This window comes from Thunnus thynnus, chromosome 13 (genome assembly GCF_963924715.1).
Source record: "Thunnus thynnus chromosome 13, fThuThy2.1, whole genome shotgun sequence".
Lineage (NCBI taxonomy): Eukaryota > Metazoa > Chordata > Actinopteri > Scombriformes > Scombridae > Thunnus > Thunnus thynnus.
In genome coordinates this window covers 1,776,391-1,803,972 of record NC_089529.1, presented here as the reverse complement: position 1 = coordinate 1,803,972, position 27,582 = coordinate 1,776,391, and the positions used below count along the sequence as shown (strand labels likewise).

General features: G+C 38.9%; 1 protein-coding gene across 5 annotated transcripts; it reads right to left on the bottom strand.

Annotated features, from left to right (window-relative positions):
- Positions 1 to 126: 126 nt before the first annotated feature.
- On the bottom strand, positions 127 to 25,461 carry LOC137195133 (HMG box transcription factor BBX). Of its 5 annotated transcripts, none has more exons than XM_067607262.1 (16): positions 25,319 to 25,461; positions 22,237 to 22,314; positions 18,590 to 18,761; positions 18,207 to 18,464; positions 16,492 to 16,696; positions 16,344 to 16,411; positions 16,074 to 16,148; positions 14,080 to 14,160; positions 13,110 to 13,175; positions 10,950 to 11,793; positions 10,723 to 10,855; positions 6,997 to 7,148; positions 6,685 to 6,774; positions 5,891 to 6,088; positions 5,277 to 5,469; positions 127 to 4,318 (listed from the first exon to the last, which is right to left on the bottom strand). In XM_067607262.1, the coding sequence occupies exons 3-16, from the start codon at positions 18,746 to 18,748 to the stop codon at positions 4,240 to 4,242; spliced, it is 2,601 nt and encodes an 866-aa protein (XP_067463363.1). In that variant the 5' UTR covers positions 18,749 to 18,761; positions 22,237 to 22,314; positions 25,319 to 25,461; the 3' UTR covers positions 127 to 4,239. The 5 variants fall into 5 exon arrangements, with proteins under 5 accessions (XP_067463363.1, XP_067463362.1, XP_067463366.1 ...); XM_067607261.1 differs by lacking the exon at positions 25,319 to 25,461 and adding an exon at positions 23,661 to 23,799; XM_067607265.1 differs by lacking the exon at positions 25,319 to 25,461 and adding an exon at positions 23,661 to 23,799 and having other exon boundaries at positions 5,891 to 6,085.
- Between the last annotated feature and the right edge of the window lie 2,121 nt (positions 25,462 to 27,582).

The following is a 27,582-nucleotide window of genomic DNA, read 5'->3' as shown; positions in this document are numbered from 1 at the left end:
AAAAAGTCTGATTGGTGCATCTCTAGCAATAATAACCCATGTAGAGTATAACTGCAGGTGCATACAACTGTTCAATGATAGGAGCACTGTTTAACAAATCAACAACAAAATCTTTTCACACAAATGCACAGATGTAATAGATGTTATTTTAATAGGTGTTCAAGAAGTAATAGTTGCGTCAGCAGAAAGTGTAAAAGGAATAATAGTTGCATCAGCAAACAGTGTTATGACATAGGAGTTGTGGGAGGGATGGGGCGGGGAGGGTGGGGTGGCTGAGGGATCCCTCACTAAGCAGGGGTTCCAGTAAGGCAAGGCTGCATTTTAACAACTGGGCTGTAATAATCAAAAACATATCTGTCATGATGATCATCATTAACATAAATTAGATTAAGCACATGTTGTACAAACTATCAGAGGAAAGAGACTTAAAAGATCTGGCATAACCTCTTCTTCACAAAAAAACCCAAAAGGAAGCCATGATCTACATTCCAGTAAAGGGTAGATATTCTTATACATGTTCATGTATAAATGGATGCATATTCAGTTGTATATTCAGTTTTTTATTTGACTAAACCTATAAAAAGGAACGGTAATAAATAAGTTGAAACTCAAGCATTCAATTGTTCTATCTGATTGCAGGAGCGTCCCTGTTTTATAAACTGTCCTGAACAGACTTTCACTTTTACTGCAAAGGAAAAAGAAATAGCAGGGTTAGCTATTGTCCCACCACTCAGAATGCAAGAATCTCTCAGCTATCAGTCTAATGGATGCTCATATGGTACAGCAAGTCCTTTGGACTTAAAACCTCCACATATATTTCCATTGAGTTCGCAGCTCAGCAGCTATCTTGTTATGAGAACTGTTGGTTGTTAACGAACTATGCACCTAAGGAACAGTATACCATCATAGCATACATACAGTACAATCAAGACTGAATTAGAAAAATACAGGTACAAAATGATTACATTCAAGAAGACAGTACTAGCACAAAAGGGTATTATAGTCATTTAGGTAACTAATATAGGAATTTCAACTTTATAGAAGCATTTTCTAGATAGAAAAAGTGAGGGGATGGGGAAATGACGGTATTATGGCTGTTTTATAGATGTGTGGATTTGTTATTGACTGGATTCTCGCATATATAATAGTTAAAATGCATAATTTCCATAGAGTGGGTAAAAATTATATATTTTCTTCAAAGACCATGATAATTTTGGTTTGGGTCATAAGGTGCAAATACTGTATATTAAAAGAGGCATTGAGTGGTGCCCTTTTGTTGCACATCATTCCAACTCTGGGTTCAAACACCAAGGAAATCCCATTAGATACACAGGATGAATTGTGCTGATATTGTTACCTGAAGATTTACACACCTAAAAAATGCAGTGCAACTGTTATGCTAGCCTTCTTTTTTTCTTTTTTTGAACAGGATTTCCATTTGAATATACCTTTCCCTTTTCTTTGGCAAATGTCAATAAACTCACTTGCTATAAGCAAATATATCTCTATTTTGGGGGAAGACAATTTCTTTGTCTTTGCAAAGAACTATACTGATGTCCACCAGTGGAAGAACTATACAGTTTACTGCTCGGATGATATCATCCTTTATGTAACTTTCTCTCATATCTGAAAAAATATATAAATACCGTTTATTATCAGGATTATCGTAAAGCATACTGTGGTTCCCTTAAGCTTAACTGGGAAATGTTTGCAGTTAGTTTGTTAGATTTTAAGGACCAATTTAGAGGAATCATAGATTTGTTGCATGTACTGCACTTTTTGCACACAAAGGGCCTCCATTAGCAAAACACTATTACCATGTAACAATGCCGTGATTTAGGAAAAATACTCTATTTCAAGACGCATGAGTTCTTTAAGACCCATTCATTTCTTATTTTTCTGTCCTGTGTGTCTGAAAGCACTCTTAACACATCTTACCACATATCCAAGAAATAGTGACACACACACCTCCAGAGGTGAAAAGACAAGCTCATTATCTACAGACGGTGCATTTTACCTCAGTGCTTGTTTGCTTAGCAGGTAAGCATAGATGCATTCATCGTCTATGAGCTTGATCTTTTTTTGACAACAGTCTTAATCCAGAAAACTTGACCTCAAGAAAAACCACTGAAGTTCATAATGAGGACTTAGTTAAAAGAGCATCATAAACACACACACTTTAACAGAAAAAACAATCAAATAGAAAACAAAGAGTTATAAAAGTTATAGACGTGACTGAATGGAAAATGTGATAAATTAAGTATTGGTCTACACAGAGGAACAAAAGGCTGGTAGGTAAAGAGGTGGGGGGTATTGCTGGGGAGTCTGTAGCTCTCAATTAACCTCCATTAGCCTGTGGCAGCTCTTCCAGGTTCTAACAACTCTTGGGAAGACAACAAATCAGCTCAACTGCATCCTTCCTTATTTTTCCTCACTACTACAGCTGATTAACTGTAAACAAAAGTATGGCCGATACAGAGGCATGGAAATGGAATGATTCTGACCAAACATCAACAAAACAAAATAAAAAAAAAAAAGAATACTAAATATAAATACTTCTAAAAAATCAAAACATTGATTACATGTGACCTCTGAGTAGACCATTACTTGGCAATAAAATCTCAAAAGGCCGATAGGAATAAATGGGGAAAATATAATTAAATGCCTTGTCTCCATTAGCTCTGAGAGGAACCATAGCATCGCGTGCTCTGATTTGGACACATTCAATCAAACATTTTGTTCCTGTATGAAATCAGATAAAATAGTAAATTTAATTTCATCAAGATCTTTTCTTTTTTCAAATTCTCATTTTATGAGACATATATAAAGCCATTTCATAAAACAAATAATCCATTTAGACTGACAAACTCCTGATCCTTTATGTTGGAGCTGGTGGCTGACTTTAGCCAGGTCCTGAGGACATTGAAGACACTATCGAGACAAGCTATGGTGTACAAACACTGTGACCGATGGAGACGAGGCATTTCCTTACTCTCCTAAGAGCAACTCACACTTTAGCTATGAATTAGTGCAGTGTTTACGCAATAAACAAATTTAAAAAAAACACCTATTCAATAAAATAATTTGCACACAAGGAATTAACCTAATTGCTACGCAAACTGCAATAAGATCAAGTATTGACAAAAACTGCATTTCACTATTCAAAAATGTTTACTGACTTCAGGACTGTGATGGCATTGAGCAAGAAGCTGGTGGTGGCAAAGAGGGTCTGGGTGGGAGGGTTAAGGCTATATATGAATCAATTTCACGCAACCTCCCCATCACAGGAAGCAGTTTTTAAGCTGACCTACTGTCTCATAAACCTGACAGGGACACTCTGAACCTACTAATAAAGGATGAACAGGACAGACAAACACCCTCAGCTATAGTCAACTCTAGTTCAGATGCAAGGTATGCACAGGTCTACTCTTACACATTCAATCTAACATGATTATTTGTAGCTACCACATACTGTTTAACAGTAGCATCATCTTAACGTACATATCAAATACTCAACCATGGTTTCTTCATAGTCTGAGTACACCACATTAGTGTACCACAGGGAAACACTAAGCAATAAGTTGGTAATGGAAGTATCCATCATGATCATTTACCCTGGTTAAAGTCATTTTGGGTTGAAGCTGGAAGGAGTGGAAGGGATAAGAGCTATTCAAATACAGAGGTATTCTACCAGAGGTGGAGGGAACTCTTCAGTAGGTGTGTGTGTGAGGTAAAAAGGTGACAGAAAGCTGTGTTCGTCTAGAAAACGAATGCAGTGTTGGGGTTCTTCCCTACCTAAAATGCTATTTTTTAAGTTGCAAGACTTGACCTTAAAAATGGCCTCTATTTGACAGAATGGTGTACGAGAAACCCATGACAATCATCTCTACAAGGGAACCCATGCACTGGGGGACAGTGTGGTTCTTCCACAGGCCCTAACCGAGCATCTAAGGGGGGGTGAGAGGAATTCAGAAAGGCATCCTCCCTCTAACCAAAGGAAGGCTTCTGGGGAAACACTGAGATAGCAAAGAGCAGGGAGGAGGAGGAGGAGGAGGAGAGAGGGTCTCTTTCCCCCACCATGAACCCGAGCTCAAGCAAATAATTCACCACACAGGGGGAAGGTGGAGTCTGTCCAAAGCTTCCTGATCAAGTCTCCCTTCAGAGTGGGGTCCCCACTGAGGAAAGTAAAGCTCCACTGCCAGTGTCCATGTTGTGGCTTCTCATAACAGCAGCAGAGTTTCACTGATCAGCGCAGGAGATGAGGACTGGAGTCTGGGCAAGCTCTTTCTTCTGACTCTCAGCCAGGCCTCTCTGCCCTCTGAAACAGGACATTAAATAAGACTTAGACTGTGTTCATTCGCTCTTTTCAAACAGCCAGTGTCTTTCTCAAATCAAAGCATGTAAGAGATCAGCACAAGGCTTTGTTTTGAGGGACTGTGCTTGGTGTGTTTTGTCAGAGTTGAGGTGCAGAGTGTTTACTTAAAGGCCTGAATAGATGAAAAAACCTGTGGAGGTGATTAGACCTCTTCTCAGGTTGAAGTTGGGCAAAACTTTTCAGGGACGTCCATGAGCTCACTGAACTTCTTGACCTAATCAGAATGATGTAATTTGTCCCAACCTTACAGGAGCAAAAAGACTAAAAGAATGAGGTCAGGGACATGTCAATCAAATACACCTGGTACAAACCCACAAAGACCTGATAGGAGATCTAATGCCATGTTCATATGGGAAAGATGGGAAAGATTCCCATGTTTATGACTCTCACGCATTCAAGCATATAAGTGTGTAAATTGTGTAGTTACAGATAGTTGGCTGACAGTTGGGGGTTTGTGTTGCCCAAAGTGTGAACTGTCAGTTGAAATGACAGTGTTGCCATATTTCAAGCAGGTGTGAACACACTATCAAAACCATTATCTGTGTGTAATATCAGGTTTAACTTGTGGTTTTGGAGCCATTTTGACATCTGTTTTGCTGACGATTCTCTAGTGTTTCTGCCAAGTGGCAGATATCATAGCTGTGAAAAATTCCAGATATCTCCAACTCTGAATTGATGTGAACAACTTTTCCCACTCAGCTGCTCATAATTACAGTTTGAAAAATATGACATGTACAGCCATGATCAGCCAGCTATTTATTGCTTACAAGCCACCTATTATTATAGCAAATTGGCACATTAATGCCATTAATGAAAAGTACATCATAGCACATTATATTTACTATAATATAATAGTATAATCAATTTAAAAGGTTGTATAGAAGTCACACTGTGTCTCTACCTATGAGCGTTTTCCATGGCTGCTACCTCAGCGAGGGCTGCCAGGCTGAAGAAAGCAGGTAGCTCTTGCGGTACGGTGCTCCTCTCTGCCTCCTCGGGTCTGGGATTACTGTAGCACCCTTTTTCATTGCATAAATTCTGTTGGGGTAATGGCTTCTTCTCCTGTTCCTGGTTCAGGTCCCTCATTTTGTCCTCTGTAAAAATAAAAAATAAAAAAATAAAAAAAGTCACAGCAACATTATTAGAATTCTGATAGAGCATTTCATTTGCCTTTATTTTTCAGATCAATGAAAAGTGAACTTAAAATGTTAATTTCACTGAAAACAACACAACATCAATGTCTGTCATGCTGGAAGAAGTTATTCTTCAAAGTAACGAGTTACTTTACTTTTTTTTCCTCCTTTTACGTTTACACATTTATTAACAACTTTCTAAACAAAATTCTAATGTCTTGTAACATTAACAGAACCTATGGCTTTTATTTTGAAAAGGTCACTCTCTATGATCAGGTAATTCCTCTCTGGGCTGTTGGACAGTTTGCTGGTTGGTGACCTCTCAGTTCCAGTTTCCTTAATACATGAACATTCATAAAATACAACAATCCGCTACACTCACCCTCAGCTGGAGACACACTGCCATCAGCTGTGCGCACCAAGTGTGTGATCTTGGTCTTCCTAGCCTTCCTCTTCTGGCTACCAACTAGCATCTCCATACTAGTGGTGCCCTGGACATCTGGGCACATTATGGCAATGGGGGCACATGATTTGGCTTTTGAAGCTGAGTCCAGCATGGTGGAATCACTCTGTCCCACTGCTGTGGAGAAAAGGTTCATCAGAAGATATTTCAAACAAGGCAAGTCACTGTTGAGTAAACTATATGTTGTGGATTTGAGCTTAGCACAAAGGCAGAAATGAAAACTAATGGCACAACATCAGTTCTTAATTCATTTGTTTAGTATTAATGTATGATTTAACCAGATGAAAGTGTATTATATGCACATGGGCATGAACAGTTAATTGTTAATGAATGTTTCTTATGCATAAATCATTTCCTTTGGATGTGTACATGTGGGTGTAGTCCATATATTAGACTTTCACTATTTCAATAAAGACTGTTCTTTTGTGTGGCTCAGCCATGTTTATTATAAATAATGGCATTAAAAATGTAATGTGTTGAAGGTAAATTTTGTAATTGAAAATGAGTGAATGCCTCTTATAGAGAATGTGCCTGAAGTGAACATTTTCATCTCATTTGTTTAGATTTCTCACTGCAACATTTTGTTGGTCTTGAGAGCACTCAGTGTAATCAGTACCAGTTAGAAGGAATGTGTTACATAGTTGTGTTAATAGTAATGTGAAAATGTTTGCATCCCTGCTAAATAATGCAGAAACATCAACAGTCTAGTTCACCTTTTTCCACTGCACCTGGTTTCTCCTTTTTGTGTTTGTGCTTCCTAACAATCTTGTGGAATGAAGTCTTTTTCTGAGATGGAGATGGCCCTGATATAGCAAAAAAACAAAGAAAAAAAGAGCATGGAAATGCTATGTTATGGAGTCCAAATGTTTTTTGTTTTAACAAGAGAAAACTGATTCTGAACAACAAAAGTGCCAACATGCCTCTACAAACAGGTGCAGAGTGGGCCATGGATGAGATGAGAGGATATTAAAGAACAGTCATTGTGTTCATTCACTGAAAAAATCCTCATTATGTTTTGTTCTCACCTTTGCAGGTTTTGGAGGCTTCCTCTTGAACAGAGGAGCTGTCCGTCTTCTTCTTCTTTGCAACAGCAGTCCCCTTCTTATCAAATGTCATTGGGCTATACTGTGGCAGGCTGTTAAACTTCTTTTCAAACTCTTCCTCCAGTTTCCCTAGGCTGATAAGTGAAGTTCAGAGTTTATAGAACTGAGCATACATTCATCTAACCTTAAAAAACAAAGCAGATAATTCTCTAAGTTCGTTGTTCAACAATAAGACTTGCCCGATTGCCCAGTGTAAGTAACAAAAAATTAAAAAATAAAAAATTAATAAAATAAAAAATGTCTCAATCATACATGATGTCCTCTTTCTCTGGCATACAGCATAGACCCCTCACCTTGAACGCATGGTTGAATATTGGCACGCACCGTTGGCCAATCAAGAATTGAGTAGGCTAGTGGTGTGATGCATGAAACAAACATCCCTCAGGATTATGTGAGCAATAAATACTCTTGAGAATGAGACACATTAAAGAGGGAAATCAGGAAGCTTGGAGTGGAAGAAATCACTCTGAAATGTATTTGCCATGGGGTTAGGGAATCTATTCCATCAGCCTATATGAAAGAAACTGGACTCAAAAGAATTTAGTGCTCAGTGAAATATAGGGGATGAGTCATACCATTACCATTATGTAGGAATGTTTGTTGCTTCACATCTATGACACTGTGTCCTTGTTCTGCTTCATTGACTTAAATAAAGACTAAACATGACAATTAACTTTAGTATTTGTTGTTATATGATAACCACTAATAAATAAAACAATTGTATAGGGGCAAGTAGATTCCTGACCCAGTCACCTGACCAGACAAGTGAAAAAACCCCCCTTAACCTTGAACCCTGAAGTTGGACATTTCCCTACATCCATCAGTAAAGTAACATGGTCCGGTCCTGCAGGGAACCAAAACTATCTTCCTCCTCCTCACTAAACACAAACTAAAGTGAGACAGACATTATTACTGTTAGAATATTACTGAATGTGTGCAGCATAGTTTCTATTTCACTTGTCTGTTTGTCATTTGACCTGATTTTCCAAACAGTAATGATTAAAAATTTGGACAACAGCAGCTTAAAGTGCAATTCAGACAGGACTGATATTACAGATGTTCCTCAGTAATTAAATCCATCCTTCCAAACAGCATGTTAGCCACTGGTCAACTACTGGAGCTGATTCTGTATACAGGGATATTTACTGGTAATTGATTTATTTTCACAGTCAGTTTCAAACTAGTCAAACAGCCCTTTCTGAATACCTGTAATGCTTTTACAGTAAGAAATTAACAGGTGTCTGCAAGGTGACAGTGTTACTGTAAATCCTTCAGCTTGCATCAGGTTATCAAAATCTTTTACTTCCTCAGTTGAGCTGAGGAAAGTCAGCTCTATACATTAAGAGTCAGAGTAACACTTCAAATACAAAGTGTCTCTCCAGACGGGTCTTCAACTGCAGGAGGACCAGTGAGTGAGCTGAAAACAAGATGGTTATTGGGCTGTAATTATATTTGAATGTGTATAAACATGTGTGCTGCAGATGGGATTAAAATCACTGACCAGCACATGTGATATTAAAAAAGGAATTTCTGATACTTTTCAGCCTGAGTCTTATTGTTAGAACTTTGGCCATTCTGACTATTGGCTATAGTAACTTTGTGTAAACAACATCTGGTAACATGATTCCGGCAACAACAAACAAACAACAGGGCCAGATCCTGCTATATATAAAACAAAAAGAAATAAACAGTTTTACTGTGCCAGATGAATAGGCGGGGAGTTTGGTTATCCAGCTGTTTTCTCCAGCAGATCCCTACACAGTCAGCTCCAATAGGTAGTCCTGGGGGCTACACTGTGTGTTTACTTTTGTTTGGACTAAAAGAAATGATTACAGAAATGATTTCTGTAATACTGAAGTGTATTTAAAAAGCTGCAGTAGGCTTGCACCGCTTGCACTGATATGCAGTACTGTGCGAAGGTTTTAGGCCCTTTAGGTGTTTAGATTCTTATCTATAATGCAACACCATCAGGGAGGCGTCTGATCGGACCAAAATTTATTCTGCAGCATGTCAACAACCAGACAACAAGTCCAGCAACAGATGGTTTGGCCCCCACAGAGCCCTGATCTCAACATCATGGAGTCAGTCTGGGATTACATGAAGAGACAGAAGCAGCTGAGATGCCTAAATCCACAGAAGTGTGGCAACTTCTCCAAGATGCAGGAACAACCTGCCTGTCCAGTACTTTGAAAAAGAGTGTGCAGGTGTATTGAGGAGAACTGCTGCTGTTTTAAAGGCAAAGCTGCTCACAGCAAATATTGATTCCATTTAGGTTTCTGCTGTTTACTCAACTTTGTATGAAGTTCATAGATAAATAAAAACTATTCATGACATTATTTTTTAAAAGCATCCTCACTCCTCAGTGCCTAAAACTGTTCAGTATGGTATGTTGTTTTTCCAAAGTTACAGTTCTCAAATCTCTACAATGGAGCTGATGAGTGCAAAGTTATTATGACCCATAGTCTGAATAGCCACAATTATATGAAGACCTGGACCTGGGACTTAATCATGGCAAACTAAATGATGATAACCATTTACATGATGTGAACAACGGTGTAAATCAATCCAAGAAATGTGATTATTGGGAAACTATTACTGATACAGTATAGTTGCTGTAGTGTAAAAGGAAAACAACCTTTCTGTTTCTTACAAGGAGTCAGGACACCTGCTGACAGCTGGTTTATGCTGATTTATGGTCTCACTGTATATGAAGTAGCTGAAACTAGCTCCAGCAGCTACAACATGCTGCTTACACACTGATGCTTCGGCATTAATAATCTTATGATAATAACATATATATAATCCAATAATAGTCCATGTAACTAAGAATGGCAACTGCCTTATTTGAGTTGGATGTAGTATCTCCATTGTGTGTTAGATGTTTGTATTCTCTGTCTTATCTGTTGTGTTTTATTTCTACTTAAACTAACTGTGTTGTCTTGGCCAGGTCTCCCTCGGAAAAGAGATTTTAATCTCAAGGGACTTCCTGGTTAAATAAAAGTTAAATAACAAATATCAGTCTTTTACTTTCATACTTTTTAACTAGATTTTTTCCTCTCAGAACTGATTCTTATGACGTGCTGTCTGACCACTTCAGAAACCAAATGTTTTTAACTTTTTCCTGAACGGCTTCACTCAAAGGTGGAGTGAAAAGCCGACTGCCACAGAGAGGGGAGAGGAACGGGGAGACATGATATCATTTCACTGCGTTATGGGTCTCTCGTGTGTCATTCTGATGGCAGCAACACTACAGAGTAACCAGGACACCTTGGCTAAGCCACCTAGCATACATCCGTGAGCACAAGTATATCCAGATGCAGCCATGCTACAGCTAAGTGATGCGCTGCCAAAACGTTCCGGGTGAAACTCGCACTCTAGAATTATTGTTCCGCACGTCTGTGTGAGTGGATTATTATTGTTTGGGTCACGGAGCGTATACTTCATACGACCGCATGCATAATGTCATAATGTCTGTACTGTGACGGTTCGGGACGAATACACGTAAAGTTACACCCCTAGTATATAGAATAACATGAAGAAAAAGAAGCTAAACTAAAAATGATCCATTCTGTCATTACTCTGGAAAATGTTGGTACTCTATGCTATACAGAAAAGTACAACACAGTAATAATAGGAGTCATGACTCACCCCTGTGAAGATTCATCTTTGGACTTTGACTTTTTCAGCTTCTTGGGGTTATTAGGTCCCATCTGAGAAACTGTCCAGCTGTCATCACTCCAGTTTGCATCATGATCAGAAGCACGGAGAGCACCTCTTTTACCTTCAGAGACATCATTCAAAAACATTAATCAACTGCATAACATTCACAGACTGGACATTTATTTCTCAATTTGCCCTTGATTCAAGACAGATACCTCTGTCGATATTGGCTCTCAGTGATGTCAGCATTCCCTCAGAGACGAGGGTCTTATACAAGGCCCCTTTGCAGCTCCTCTCTGACTTCCTGGAGCCGCGGCTCTCTGGGTTGCACTCTGCTTCACTCGACCTCTCCTTCCCCTTCTCCTCCTCTTTGAGCTTAGCAGGTGAAGGGCTGCCGGGGGAGTTTTGGGGTTCTGCCATGCTGCCCTGAAGTTCTGTGCTTTCTATACTTGTTTCTTCTGCTTCTGTCTTGGGACTAACATCAGTTATCTCTTCCTTCATCTCCACCTCAGAGGAGCTGTACTGCCCACACTGCCCACTGTCATCATCCATCTCCTCCTCTTTTTCTTTGACAAAGGTCTTGATTTTGGGTTTGCTCTTCTTTTTAGGCAAACCAGAGTTTCCACCACTGGGACTGCTCTGGATCTTCTTCTTGAGCTTCTCCTCTGGGTCCTTCCAGACCCCTTTGGCCACCGCCTCAATTGTACTGTCCACATTTGATTCAGCATGGTCACACTTCTTGATGATCTTCTTTGCTGAACAAGGGATCTCATCATTATCAATTGACTTGGTCACCTCTTTTTTCTTGCACTTCTTTTTGACACGTGCATTTTGGCTGCTGAGTTGTGGGGGAATGGCATCAGTGGAGGTAGAAGTGACAGAGGGGAGCGAAGGTAAAAGGGCTGAAGTGTGAGAGGAGGGAGGACAGTTGTCTGTTTCTGTTTTCTCCTCCTTGATCTCAGGCTTGACTGTAGTTTGCTGGAGAGAGGCTGAAGAAGAGCTGTCCTCTGGCTGAGATACGACTGTGTCCATCTTTCCAGCTTCAGACGCTAAACACATCTTCAAAAACAACACAAAAACTTTTACACTCGGAATCAAAGACAAACAACACACATCTCATGTATCTTTCCTTTTAGATGCATTAATAACAGTTATGCGATATAGCACCAGTTTATGCCAACAGTTAAAAGATGCAGATCTACAGACTTTTGACTGTGCAAAATAAATTAAATACACACTATAGAGGAAATTCAGGCTGCAACTAACGATTATTTTCATTCTCGATAAATCTGTTGATTATCTTCTCAATTATTTGTTTGGTCCATAAAATGTCAGATAATGGTGAAAAATGTCGATCACTGTTTCCCAAAGCCCAAGATGACATCCTTAAATGTCTTTTGTTTTGTCCTGAACAACAGTCCACAACCCAAAGATATTTAGTTTACAATCATAGAGGACTAAATAAACCAGAAAATATTCATATTTGAGAAGCTGGAATCAGAGAATTGAACAATTTAACAGTTAATCAATGATCAAAATAGTTGGCGATTAATTTAAGAGTTGGCAACTAATCAATTAATCGACATATCGTTGCAGGCCTAGAAGAAATTTTAGCACAGTGAGGGTCTGTACACACCTGACTTTTTGACCTATAAAATGTACTGTTGAGTATACATGAAGATAAAAATCATCATTTAAAGGTGCGGTGTGTAGAATTTAGTGGCATCTAGTGGAACAGACTTGACAGAAAATTAATATAATATTCATAAGTATGTTTTAATTAATGTAAAATCACCTGAAAATAAAAATCGTTGTATTTTTGTTACGTGAGAATGAGCCCTTTATATCTACATAGAATGCGGGTCCTCTTCCATGGATCCAGCCATATTTCTACAGAATCCCAGAAAGGACAAACCAAACACTGGCTCTAGAGAGGGTTTTTTATGTTTTTTGTGAGTTTTGCAGCCACCATAGGTTCTCCTACATGCTTGGAAGGGGAGGGGAAGGGGAAGGGTATTCAGGTGGTTGCAATCTGCAACCTCACCACTAGATGCCACTAAATCCTACAATCTGGTCCTTTAAAGTTGGTAGTAACAAAACATTTATGTTTCCTTTAAGTCCTTTAAGCTAACATACACTGTCCTAGTTTAAGCTCTTTCTTGCAATGAACACGCACACACACACACACACACACACACACACACACACAGCAACTTTGTGTGAGCTATGTCACATTATTACAATGTTTCATTACTTTACAGATAACTGATGTTAATGTCCAGTCAGGTAAAATGGACATTTCTCACCAGTTATTAGCTGAATGTGAATTGTATAAATCAGTTATTTTACATCAGGAGCAGTCTGTGCAGACTCACCTCAGCCAGCTGGAAGAGAGCAGACTGTCTGCATGGTTTTCCTTCAGGTGCCACAGATAGAGATGACTGTGAACATACAATAACATGCTTTGTCACCATTTGATTTTCATGAGATCCCACTGCTTGGCTTTCTGCAGATGCTGCTTTCTGCAAAGTCAATAACATTTACTTTCTACAAAAAAAATGTCACCATGTTTGTTTTTATTGTATGTCGCAGTGCACTGATGCATTTCTCTGGGTTGGTATTGGCATTGATCAATATCAGCCACTCACATCAAATTATGTTCCTTTGTCAATGTCGTTATAAGAATTCAGTGTTTGCACTCTCTCTCAGTGCCAGTTCATTTGTTAGTGCCACAGAAATCTCTAGTCTAATGTTGCCTTGCAAAAAAAAAAATCTATACAGTAAGGTTTACACAGTTTAAATTTGGGATAAAGAGAACGCTGGTATTGAGGATGGCGCTCCCAATGGTTATCCAGATTATTTATTGCACATGACAGTTGTAATAGTTTTTTTATATATAGATATAGGGCAACATATCATAATAATGGTTTAACAAACAGTTTGACTGTGTTTCGCTCCCTCCCAGTTGTTATTGTTAAAATGTACCACCGTCCACTACATGCAGACACAAATTAAAAAAGCTTGTTCAACACTTCTATCTGTGATGGTACACTGATGCACAGTTTCAGAATGGTTACTGCTGCTATAAAAATGAGTGCAAAAAAAGACTGAAAAATAAAAAAAGTCTTGTGTAAAACTTGACTGGAGGAACTCGTGTTGAATATCTCAGCAAAAAGAGCAGCTTTGTCTGTATGTCAGCAACTGTTTTTAACTTGTCCAATATGCATATTAACAATTCTGTCATGAACCAAAGTAAACAAGAAAGGTTGTACATATAATCTTGAAATATAAACAACTCAGTTATGACAACTGGTATATAATTCATGAATTTTAATTCAGTCGTACCTCTGCCAATGGGGAAAGGGCAGACGTGACCCTGCTTTCAGTGATGTCAGGCACTCTGTTCAGTATTGTCCCAGACAACATCTGTAGATTGAAAAAGGGTGAACAAAAACTACTCAGTTCTGCTGTAAGTTATTAAATAACAAATCAGTGCTAAGTGGGGTCAGACAATCAACATTCAAACCACCAATCTTGGGAAAACTGATGAAAGCACACAAGAGTAAAATTTTTGAAAACAAAACATTTTGTATGTTGTTAGATTTTGTTGAACTTTGCACGAATCCCCATCTAGTCAGACCCAAGCAGCAACCTCCAGGGCTGAAAAATGAAGCCAATGTGGAAGTGCCAAAAACTGCAGTTCCTCAAATGGTCACTTGAGACTGTCATTCCCCATGGACCTCCATGTTAAAATGCCCAACTTTACAGCTTAAATAAACATGTTTTACAGCCTGGTTCTCTATAGCTAATTTCCCCTTTCATGACAACTGTACTAGGGGTGAATTGTTTTTATATTTGACCCGTTTAAATTTTATTAAGCTGTAAAGTTATGCATCATGAAGGACATGGCCACTTTGAGTGACAGGTCGCTAGCTGCTAGATGGCTTGTTTCAGCAACCAGGTTTCATTCAGCCCGCCTCAGCTCCACCTCTTTGCCCATTTTGGATTAGCCGGGGGTTAGGCAGAGTCAGGCACTGTCAAGATGGTGACAGCCGTAGCCGCCCACTTTGAGCTTCAAAACTGCTATTCAGAAACCAATGGGTGACGTCACGGTGGCTACGTCCATATATTTCATACAGTCTGTGGTCAGACCACATGAGTGAAACACAACCTCAAGTATCAGGGGGGAGTTTCATAAAACAAGATGAACACTTCAACCAGGCTTATTTCAGAAAGTCTGGCTTATCTTCAGGAAAGTCTGCTTCATAAAGGAGGTTTAAATAAGTCTATCCTAAGTTACCATAGACATTTATTCCTCCAGACCGGTCTGGTCCTGTTTAGGCTAGTTTTCAGGCTTAGCTCCACCTCAGGCTTAAGCAGTGTTACAATAAATCTGTCAGGCTAAAACACAGGGTTTCCCCCCAAGTTCCTTGTTGAAGGTTCCTCTTTACCACTGCATTGTGAACATGAGTCAGTTTGCGGTCTATCAAGTCAACTTGCAAAAATGTATTGCATTTTTATCTGCACAGTATTCCAGTCAACATATCTTATTTTAAACACACAGCAATTAAACAAGTTAATAAACAACTTCCCTATACCTATAGCCTCGTAGTGAGAAGTATTTTCATCATTTGTTCTCTTTAAATGCTCTTAAATAAAGTTAAAGAAACAGATGCCCAGAAAGTTATTTAAACAGCATTTTCACCAAATGGAGGCTGTGATGTCACTTGTTACATAATCCAACTGATAGGAAAGGTTTCTAAAACTGATCATTATTTTCTGTTCTTGCTATAACATAAATTTGCCAAATTGTCTGGGGTGTTATTTGACACGTGACAGTTGTTTAATGGTTAGTTGCATCTTACTATCACTCTAACAGGACTTGAACCCATAACAACGTACGTCATTACAAACAGAGCAACAAGCTTAGCTAACAGAGGACCAGTACACATCAACTTGTGTCAGAGCCTGAGCTCACAGCAGATCTACAACATGCTACCAAAAGTTCTCTTGTCTCAGTTATTTGCAGTGGTGTAGTTTGTTTTTGCTTTAATATTTCACTCTTCATATTCTGTTTATTGTGCATCTGTGAGGTTATGAACCTCACAGCTTTGTCTTTAAATGTCAGTTTTCTTTAGTGCTTGATGTCTGTATTTCAGTCTAGAAATAAACCAGACATGACTTAGTCTGCTCACATTAGTGACACAGATTAATCCTGTTTCAGTTTGTTAAGTTCATTCAAGGCAGGCTGTCACAATGAGCCCTGCTTTTCTGAGCCACCTTCATGAAATACCCCTCTGATCTAAAGTATAAAGTAAGTGTAAGGTCTCAAAACATACCTCTTCCTTATCTTCTGGAAAGGAGTTCCCTTCGCTGGCTGTATCTGGTAAACTAGGTTTAGTGCTGGAAGGGATCTAGAGAGGTAATAAACACTGGGGTTAGTTGACCTGTTTAATCTGAAAAATAAAAATCACCCAAAAAATGTAAAAACCACAAATATTTTGTGCTACAGATGAAACTAATATCAGTAAGTAGTCTTTGAGGCCACCTATTGGAGAGCTGGTGCATTACAAGGATGCACCCATGAGTGGCTTCCTGCCGTGACCTACCTCTCTATTTGTGAGGGCATGTTCCCCGGCTAACAGCAGCATGCTAAGGCCTCCCATCTTTGTAGGATCTGACAATGTATGACAGTAGTTACAAAAACAATCCTGTATTCCACAGAGAACTAACAGTCTGTAACTGTTTCATACTTACCTGCCATGGCAAAGTTTAACTGTGGCATGCTGTCAGTTTTGGGCACTTTTTTGGCAGTGGTCGAGTCCTTGGATGAGTTGGAAGAGAAGGACCAAACTTTTTTGCGGGGGTTGCCAACTGGCTGACATGAAGGGCTCTTCACTGGTTTGCTGGTGGTGGGACACCACTTGTAGCCCGGGTTAGCCTTCATAAAGGCGTCCTTGTACTGAAGAAACAACCACAATTGATTTGGTTACAAGCAAAGCATTAACATGGTCTCAAATCTACATTAAATATTAATGGCTAAGCAACAACTCAAGTTATGTATGCTTAGGTATTATCTATTAATGCTTCATAAGGACTGTGTGGGTGGGGTTTAAACTGATTGGAAGGTAAGTGGCCTGAAAAAATAAGCAAACAACTGTCATCACATTTTTAGCAGTGTCTGAAATCACTCACTCGTTCACTCACTCAACCCCCACTATAGTTTACTCTATAGTGAGCAGTAAATAGAGATTGCTGACTCTTACTAATTATCATCACTTACAGCTATAATGTTGCACTCAGAATTTCAACAGTTAATTAAAAGACAGTCAGATTTTGGAAGCAGCCTCTGATTGAGATTTTATCTAATTCCTGATTGGTGCATGGATGTTTGTGATGTCACATTTTCCAAACTGAGCCCCGCCCACTTCAAACCATTTAGAAAATGTGAAATAACTTTTCCAAATTGGACCTCCACACTCATAGTAAGAGGCTGATGGGAAAATAGGTCTCAAAGGCCTCTATAACTGTTGTTTAAGGATCTCTGATACAACATTGCCTCTATCCACATGGAAGAACTGTTAAAAGCTGTTTCTTTATCATAAATAATGGCAGAAAAAACAAAAGGCATAATACCAAAGAAAATAGGCAGAACACATTTATCTGTATGTTAAGGATGTCTGCTATGCTGTCAAACCTAATTTACACACATTTCATCATACATCACTCAGAAGGAACCTTTGTTCTGGTTAGGGACACATGAAAAACTAAGCTGTTTTGACATTTGTACCTCATGTACCTCATCAGATGCTCGCTAAGCAACTAAATATTGCAGTAGGTCGATCAAATCTATTTTTCCTATAGTAAGTAAACAAGAAAATAGACCTTCGTTTATAAATCTCCATCTGACTCAACAAATTAGGACTCCATTTCCCTTTTGCTTTGCCTTTTAATTGCTACTTACATGATATCAAGCTGGAATAGCTCTTTAAGAAACGTTTGACTTTGAATACTAGTAAAGTTTTTAAAGATCCCTCCAGACATGTTTTTAGAAATATAAAAAAAATCTACTTTGAATGATCATTTGTGTCTAATGTTTTTTTTCCATTTTAAAAAGTACAATTACCTCATTAAAATGACATCTAGTTATTCTCTAAGCCTCCAGCTTTCACATCACACTTGTGTAAATTGCATACTGACTCCAAACTAGTTGTGATGTCACAAGTCATGCTCATACATTTACATGTTAAAGAGAGCACAGAGAAGCTTCCCTCCTTCAGCTGATGAATGTGAAAACAACCTCTGCACATACAAACATCACAGTGAAGGAACGATACCTACCAAGTTGCACCAGACTTAAAAATAGTGAACCAAAGTGTAGCAAAGTTACAAGCTCTTTTGTGACCAGTGTAAGAGACAACTGGAAATAACGTTAATACAGGTGCAAGTGTTAATCAGCAAGCAGTGCTCACCTCCTTAGCCATGTCAGTGTATTTCTGCTTCTCCTTGGGCTCCAACACAGCCCACCAGTCAGCCAGGATCTTAGTGGCCCCACGGTTGTCCAGACGAGGGTGCTCCTGCCGCACCAGGGAGCGGTGGCGTTTGCAGAAGAGGAGGAAGGCATTCATTGGCCGTCGAGCCCGCTGTTCGTTGGAGTCCTCCTCCACTTCTTCTGTTGTGCTTCCACACTGCACCTGCGACCCCTGGTCCCGGTCACACAGCACTGGCTGCTAATAACAAATTCATACATCCTCAGATGCAATGCTATAGCATGAGTTTTGTCTCATAAACTGACATGTTTTTCAGTTCATGGGCAGAGTTGATTTGATGACCTTTCACCATCAGACAAACTCACCTTCTCCAGCTCCTCTTCATCCTCCTCTTCTTCTTCCTCAGAGAAATCCAGAGCCTTTTTGGAGAGAAGTGGGTGCCACTGCAGGCATTTGCGTTTGGGGCGCTTGCCAGTGACCTCCCCTGCAACAGACGGTTCCTTACCCCTTCCTCCACCTTTCATGGTACTACCGCACCTAAAAAACAGATTAGGTACACCATAAGATGTTGATACAAAACAAAGGATGCACAGTGAAAACACGCATCCTAACATGTATCATTAGTTATATGTTTGTAAGTATATGTATACTAATAATTACTGAAAGCATGCATGACCTGGCCAGAACATATAATGACTCAAAGCAGTGTTGAAACACAGGTATGGAAATTAATAGAAATATTAGCGATCACAATTTGACAGCAAATTAACTTTGTCTGTGTGACCTAATTTTTGAAATTCCACTGTGGGTTTGGATTGTGTCTACTGTCCAGAGATTTCTCCACATAGTTGTGATATTTGAAGAATATTTTGATTGCTGAAAAGCATTCCTCCTTTATAGTTCATGAACGATGAACTGAAGTTGAATCAACACCTACTGTAAGACAGCTGCTTGCACCGATGGTAATGTGACCATGGCTATAGGCCTTGTACCATTCCTACTATGGCCTTATTTACACAAATAAGCACCTCCTACTATGATAGCTGCTCTATTTATTTGACCTGATGAAGGCACACAAACAAACATTTTAAAAACTTAAAACTCTCAAAGGTGTAGACACTACTGCATATGTGGGGGGGAAAAAGTTGTGCTAAGGATTTTGTGTCTCCAGAGGAAGCTGTGTGAAATCTGTTAAATCGCCTCAAGTGATGTCACTTGAGTCAGCGTCACTTGGGGCTGAACAAGTTTGAAAATGAAAAAAATCTGGGGGGGGGTTGCAGTTAAAAAGAAGTGAGGTTACCAGACCTCTATAGCCCACTGCTCATCTCTACTGGAGGCTACATTTACATACTAGCATTATACACCCCACTCTCTGATCAAACTGTCAGTGGCCCAGCTGCATTGTGGGTATTATAGGCTTCGGGTTTTGAAAAGGAAGAAGATAGTAATAATAAAAAAGATGATATTTGTGCTTCTGCTGCATTGATTTTGATTCTTTTTTAAAAACTGTCCATCGTGAGTCTGACAATGCTACAGGATGCTTCATCAGTTGAAAACTCTTTTCAAAGATAATTCTGGTGTTGGAGGTTTTCTTCCTTCAGTAATTCTATCCTTCTCATTTGACTTGTAATGAAGAGAAACAACTGTTTTTGAGCTAAGTTTGGCTATGTTTCCAGCGGAAAGGACTGTGATAATATCATTTTTTAAGTGTTGATCATGTTGGAACCAAATCAAAAATGTTTTACCAAAATAAAACACTGAAGCAGCAGCAAAGCACCCAAAGTGCAAGCAAACATGTATATAAACATTAGTTCTTGTATTCTAGTACGGCCCTACTAGATGAAAAGTTCTGAAACGCTTGTCACTGGATTTTAAACTCAGCTGATATAAAAAAAACAAAACAAAGATCTAAATGAAAGACATTCTGCAGTTAGGCTGATAAGACTAAAGCTATTTCAAATCAAAAACCTAAAACTGCAATGTTTCACATAAGATTTTGGCTAACATTATCATAAACATATCAATAACAACTGAGGACATCACCTGATGGAACTATAATCAGAATTTTCAGGAAAAACTGACCTTTAAATTCATCCACAGATGTATGTTTAAACACTGTTATAAAGTAGAACAAGATGAGGCCTTTCTCAATACCACTACATCAAGAATGGACCTCTTGGGTGTTTTGAACTGAGCAAGTTAAACTCCAGAGTCCAAACTTAGGAATTTAGGTGGTTAGGCTACACTTCAACACAACTGTACAACTATGCTGTGACAAAACAACTCCATGCAAATTGACACTAACAAGCAAAAAAATATTGCCTGTGAGATGCAGTCGACCATTATCTTCACTCTAATACTTACAGCCTTTATTGAAATGTGGTGGTATCTGTACATATTATCCTAAGTGTAAACAGTCTGATAAAAACTGCAGCTTAATTTCAGACAAAGCAAATTGGCGGAAACAAATATTAGATTTCAACTCTGAGACCAAAATTTATATTATGAATGGAATTATATTTCCTGTTTAAAACACATTTTCAAATAGTCATTATTTTTAATAACTCAACCACATATTTGATATCTAAAGGGTTACTCCATCATCTGAAAAAAATATCAAAACTTTATTTAGTCACACGATAATAGCTGTAGGACGAAAATTCTAACAGTTGAGAGGCTGGTTCAAATTCTCCTCCATCGACACGAGTTGATGTTAGTGTCTGAGTAGTGAAAGAGTGAATGGGGGAGTGATTCTGGACACAGCCGTGGACTTTGAATTGGAACAGTACTTGGGCTGTAACTGATGAAGTTTCACAAATCGGAAAGAGCACAGACAGTACAGACAACAACCCAGACTGAGAGAGGCCTACTGTATTTGGAGCTGGTGGTTTCCATATGACATCACTGAGTGACAAAGAGTGAAACTGAGTTTTCAAACACTTATACTGCAAAACACTTATTTTGCCTCATCACCGACAGGTATGGTGGTTGGAATTTCCATGTCTATGAGAATTTCCAAAGACCACAGTGGAACCACTAGCAAAAAAGTAGTAGTGTACCTCACAATGACACAACTTCTTTCATTGCATTGTGGGAATATTTGAGGGCACAATATAGTAGAGAAATTTCACACTCAGAATTAGATACTCACTGCACTATATAGTCATGTCAGACATATCCCACAACTTTGTTCACCTTGTTCTGTTAGTAAGAAAATCATTAGTTCCTTCCTTGTTGCATTACTTGAATTTAAAGCAAAGTACATCATCACCAGCACAAACAGGTCCAAATAGAGCTGCACAAGATCATTAATGGACTGTGTGCTTTCTTGTAGCTTTCCTCGGCCAGCTGTCTTTGTGAGGTAGATAAGAGGAACAAAGTCACAACAGAAAGTGGTCAGTTAGCCCCAGAACTCAAGACCCGCTGCAGACAATCAATTCTGTAGTTATGCAAAGTGAATAATATGTAAAATATTTCCTTCATCCTGTCATGTTACCAGATTTGAAAGGAAAGGGTTACATTAAGTTTTGGGAGAATTGACATCTTCTTTGTAAATATGCAGGGACACCACAACACAACAAGTGGATTTGCTGTATCTTTGACCCTTGCACTCTTAAGTTTCTTGTAATGGATTCAAGCTTATTCTAAGTCATTCTGCATTACATTGTCACACCACTAATAAGTTAAGAATAGTAAGATTGCACCTAACCTCTTCTCACTTTGATGCACAACATTTAATTTAAGGTCTCTCTACCAGAACACAGAAATTGTGTCCACACATCAGTTTAATTACATTACAAACATTAATAATTATCCATATGTATATTTCCTTTTATTATTTTTTTTATTCTCTCAACGTGTTTTTGCACTTGTTATTGTCTAAGAAACATGACACAAATGAAATTAGCAATCAATGAATGAATGATTTAATGACCGTCTTCGTCTGGACAGCATCCAGACTAGATGCCAGTGTTTGTATTTATGGTGTTGAGTGTAAAACAGGGATACTTACTGAAGAATAAACTATGGAAATGCTGTATGAGTGATGAAGATGAATCTGCCACAGCCTTTGTCATGCAATGACGATGACCTATAAAATACAAGACACTGCTCTCAGTCATGCGTTACACTGTCATCTCTGCAACAATTTTACAACAACATGAGCTGGGCTGCAGGAAAAAATGTGCGCAAAGCAACTTTAATAGAGCATTAGTGAGTGACACTGCATAGCACAAAACCTCATCAGCTTCAAACTACGGTGGGACATTTTGTCTGATCTGATTACTGATCACTTCAATCGCGAAGTCGATCCGCCCTTGTGGCCAAAATCAAAACATGTAGGCCAAAACCCTGCGACCACTGGATGCATTTCATACAACATCATACAGCCTGAATTAAGCAGGTAACGTTACAGTTGCAGTGAGTATTTTGCTGCGCAGAGGTTTAGCTGTGTGCTCAGGTAAAACTGCTGATGCCCGATCGGACTGTCTGTCTTGTGAGTGAAGTCTTGAGCTACTGCATCGAGCTTTTCTCGCACAATAACAGCACTAAATTTGTCATGTATGCGAATAAACGATCTGTTTGCCTACCTAATGTGCTCCAACATCTAAGTACACATTTTCATCTCCGTGCAAAATGTCGATCTGGGCTCTGACAAGACAGACAAGCCGAATGAGAGTCCATCTTGCTTTGGTTTGGAGGAGAAAACCCAAGTACAGTACAGTAGTGGGGATATTTCACTCCTGTCAAACTCTCCGACGACAGTGTCGTCGAAATGTCTCCCACTCCGAGGAAAAAACATCCGCAATGATTAATTAAACTGGGGATTTTCTGCCGAGGCACATGCATCTATGGGCAATGTTTTGCTGAGCAGTAGCTCCATTTCCTAGCAGTGTTACTAGGAATAAAAGTAGCTAGTTAGCTTGCTAGCTCTACAGCCTGCTAACTGGACGTGTCACGGTTTTAACATGCAATGGTTTCCAAAACGGTACACGCTTATTGAACAGCCACAGGCATAACTCACTGACTAAACTGTGGTCAAAATACTTGTTTGTGCCTTTGCAACTGTTCGTTTACATACAACGCAGGTTTGTGTTTGATGCGGATAGGAAGAGAGAGGGGGGGCAAGTCATACCACCTCACTGAGAAACATTTATTTTACACGGCGATTTCAAATAGGAGTGAAGAAATATTTAAGCAACACAGTCACAGTGACAAGAATGTATGGTCGACAACACTGGTTTACAATGAAATGTCGACGGGAAACAATTCAAAGGGGGAAAGCCAGCAGGCGGACATCATGTCCAAGGCAGCGATAATAACAATTTTTCAGAGTGACTGACTGAGAGGTTCAGAAAATAGCGACTGGGTTTTAACGGAAAATCAATGAAACCACAAGTCCTCTGTCATGAACGTCTCCTTGATGTCTCAACATACCTCTGATATCCTGCTCAAGTACCGAGGGGGGCCTCTCATCATTGGTGCCGTCCACCTTTTTAACTTATTGACACATCATAACAGTTCAGCACTGGCTGTACTCAACACAGCTGCGTCAAGTTAACACATAACAAGACCAGTATAAACCGGAAGCAGCGATTTTTTCACCAAAATAGAAAACGAGTAGCCTACACTTCAGATTAAACATGAGCTTTCACATAAACAAGTGTCCCTCAGCTCTCATGTGAGGATTAGTATACATTTACTAAAAGATCTGTCTGTGTTCTGTCTTAATGTGTGTGTGTGTGTGTGTGTGTGTGTGTATATATATATATATATATATATACACATATATGGTTTGACACAATTGTACTCGTAAAACCGGAGTGACAATAAACATATTGAATCTTAAATGATGTGTGTGGAACTTGACATAATACCTTATCTCAGGAGCTGTCAACTAAAAGCTATTTTAATGCAGCATTTGTATTACATCCCAAACGGTAGTTTTGTCACTGCACTACAGTAGTGTAACAAAAGCAAATATTGTTGGAAGTAAGCCAGGTGTTGTGATCATTAATGGTATCAAGAAAGCATGTAGCAACTATAACAAAATATGACAATGTCATTATGGCCAAATAAACCTGTAAGGGCCCTCCAGACACCTCTGTTCAAGATTATACATAACTTAATTATATAACTAAAAACCATGGACTAGTACCACTGTGCTGGAGTACCATCTGGCCTGCCTTGATTGATATTGTACTGAAGTGAAACAAATTTGTAACTATTGGTAATTGGTAAATTCCAACCACAGCTATAATATAATAAAATACATTTTAGGAATATATTAAACACAGGCATAAAACATTTGCATGAAATACTGTCTGCATCCAGTATCAATTCAAAAAAATACATGAATGTCCTTACAGGTGTTCCAGTAAGTGTTGAATGTGACTGAAACTTTAATTACTGGATGTGGTTCTAATATTATAATAACACTTTGGAGATTTTTTTCATCCCTTTAAACTCATGGATTTGCCTAAATCAATTGCATTAATCATTTAGAACTTAGTGGACAATTCGTTTAAGTTTAAAAAAAGCTAAAAACACGTTCGTCAAAACTTTTGTGTTCATAATTTACACCGGAAGTCGTCGTTAATATTGTGTGTGCTTGACAGAGCAGAGAAACGCAGCACTTCACTACATGATGAATGTTACCGTCGGCGAAGGCGAGACATAAAACGACCTCAACCCACAAAAATAACACCAAAACGCGTTAATTCTGACAGAAATACAAACTTGTTCAGTCATATAATGTAATAGAAATCACTTTCGTTTTCCTCGAGGTGGGAGAAAATTCTCCTCTCAGCTACATCCCTCCCCTCCCCCGGTCTGCAAAGTGCTCTAACCCACACTGGCCTGTCCTTGCTAACACCATCCCTGACTTAACTTTATCTTTTAGGACTGTCCGCTTGACAAAGGTCAGTGAAAACCTGCGGACTGCACCAGAAAACCCCGATAACGACTCGTTAAACGCTGCTTATCTCAGTTGGGTGACTACTTGTTATAAGCTTCCTGGGTGTTCGTGTGCGTGATAACTGGTAACGTTAGAAAAATGTTACTGAAATGTATAACGGCAGCTCAACAGTACATACCTGTCTGTAGCAACGAAGTAAACAAGTGACGTTAGCTAACTTTGTTGTATAAATCTGCTTTAAAGCTTTAGCCGTAAAATTATCAACAGTTTTGCAGCATACTGTACACATTGAAAATATCCACCCCGTCATGTAATGCTGTGTGTGAGTGGATGCTGGTGTTGATGGACACTGAGATTAAGCCAATGAAAAGCGGCGTTATATTACCGTGTTTTGAGATTAGTGTAACGTCCTCAAATTTACTGTTCAGGACACGTGTGGTATATTTAGCCTACACAATACAACATAAGGCTAATATAAACGCAGTGTGTGTGTGTGTGTGTAGTATTCAGCAGCGGAAGTACATGTATTTTCAATCTCCTAAAGCATGCTGACTGCATGTCTAATCCAATCATATGAGCACTGCGTTTTCTAAAGAAGAGAAAGTAAAGGGGACATGTTCACTGCAGCTGTACTTCCAGGTGTGATAGCTAACTTTGATACATCTTGTAAAAGTGTCTTTTTGTTCGTTGATTGATGGAATCAGTCAATCAGGAGGAGGGGACTAGTACACTACCTTACACTGAAAAGGACTAGATAGTCACAATCAGATGATATGCATTGACTATTCACCTGGGCTATAGGTTTAGGAACTTCATTTAATACAGAATCTACTGTGTTTGCCAGTGCTGTAAATACAGAACATATATAAAATAAACAGTAACAGCACTGGCATTGGTTGGCATATGACATTCAATTCATTCAATTACTTAGTTACCTGAGGTAATAATATGCAAGCGTCATTTTTTTCAGTGCATTACTGTTGTCTTCAGCTCCCTGGCAAAAACAACAAAAACCAAACAAAAAAAACATGAACATCTGAGGAACAGCTTTTTGGATGATTTTACCTCAAACACTAACTTGACACTATAATTGTGCTGCTATGCTGCGAGGTTTGCCTGGACTCATGTTGTATTATTAAGAGAAAGGCAGTTACTCTGCTCTTCTCCTTGCAATAGTAATATACGTATCTTCAGCACTAAATTAAGCAGTCATGAATGTAATAAATGGTGTTTTGGTTGTAGAAAAATGATACAGACAGGTTTAATGGTTTTTCAAGGTTCTACAATTTTTTAGGTTGATGTATTTTATATGTTTTTGGGTGGATTTAAACATCCATTATCACATTTTCAATTCAGGGTGATCTATTGGCTGAATATGGCTCTTTGTTTATGCTAGCATAATCTGATGATTGCAACAGTTTGCATGGTGGCACTTTTTCACAAAAGACATTCTGACATATGAAAAGCACAGGTGTACATTATAAAATCTAATTGAATGATGGTTGAATTTCATTTAGCTGCTTCATTTTCAGGGTCCTATATGTATCTTTTTCACAGCAGACATTTTGACTTGTCATAGCAGGAAAAGGATAGGTGGAACTAATGATACTCTGTTCCATCAATACTCCATTTACACCTGGCATTAAAATGCAATCTGTATTTGTGGATACGTTAACGGGATAAGGAAAAACAAGTTAATGTAGGTGTAAATGCACTCAGAACTCATTGTAACTGGATCTCAGCCAGGTGTAAATGCAATCTGTACAGCATGACCACATTCAAAAAAATTTTTACCCAGTAAGTTGAAAGGTCACCTAGCTCCACCTCTTTCTGCCAGCTAAAGCAAGTCCCATAAAAGCTACAAGTAGCAGCAGGAGCTAGAGGTGTGATTTAGAAATGAATGACATTCATTTGTTGCAGTAGTTTCCTTGATCTGGGATGGATGCAATATGTTTGTGGACAAGTCCGCTGGTTCCACCTAGCTAATTTGCATATTGAGATCTGATCTCAATGCAGGCGCAACTGAGAAAATAAGAGCATATTTTAATACCAGATGTAAATGACCCATGGATTGGATTCATTCATGCAGTCATTATTCATTATTCAGATACAGATCACATATTAATATCAAGTGTAAATGGGGCTTGAGTGTCCAAGTAAGCCGTTCCAGTGAACCGGCATTTACGATTGCAAGGCCCTGGAGCTGTCTTATCTAAATGGAATGCAGTTGTTATTCGTGTTATTGATTACACCTGTGTTTTTCCTACTATGACGTGAAAATGTCTGTTGTGAAAAAAGTCTATTTGATTTGTTTCTGAATCAGAGTTTTCACCTGGAGGATACACATTTTACGCTTGGTATTGATAGTTCAGGGGGTTTGCATTCAACATGCATTCTGACATTATAGCTACAAGATGTTGCCGATGACTTTGCTCATAATCA

Bases quoted from the DNA above. Each gene is read 5' to 3' on its own strand.
- LOC137195133 (XM_067607262.1), bottom strand. From the start codon at position 18,748: ATGAAAGGTGGAGGAAGGGGTAAGGAACCGTCTGTTGCAGGGGAGGTC. The intron at 13,176-14,079 runs GTACGACTGAAT...GTATGTTCACAG, and splicing joins CCCTTTCCCCATTGGCAGAG to TCATCTCTATCTGTGGCACC. The intron at 6,775-6,996 runs GTGAGAACAAAA...TTGCTATATCAG, and splicing joins AGCCTCCAAAACCTGCAAAG to GGCCATCTCCATCTCAGAAA.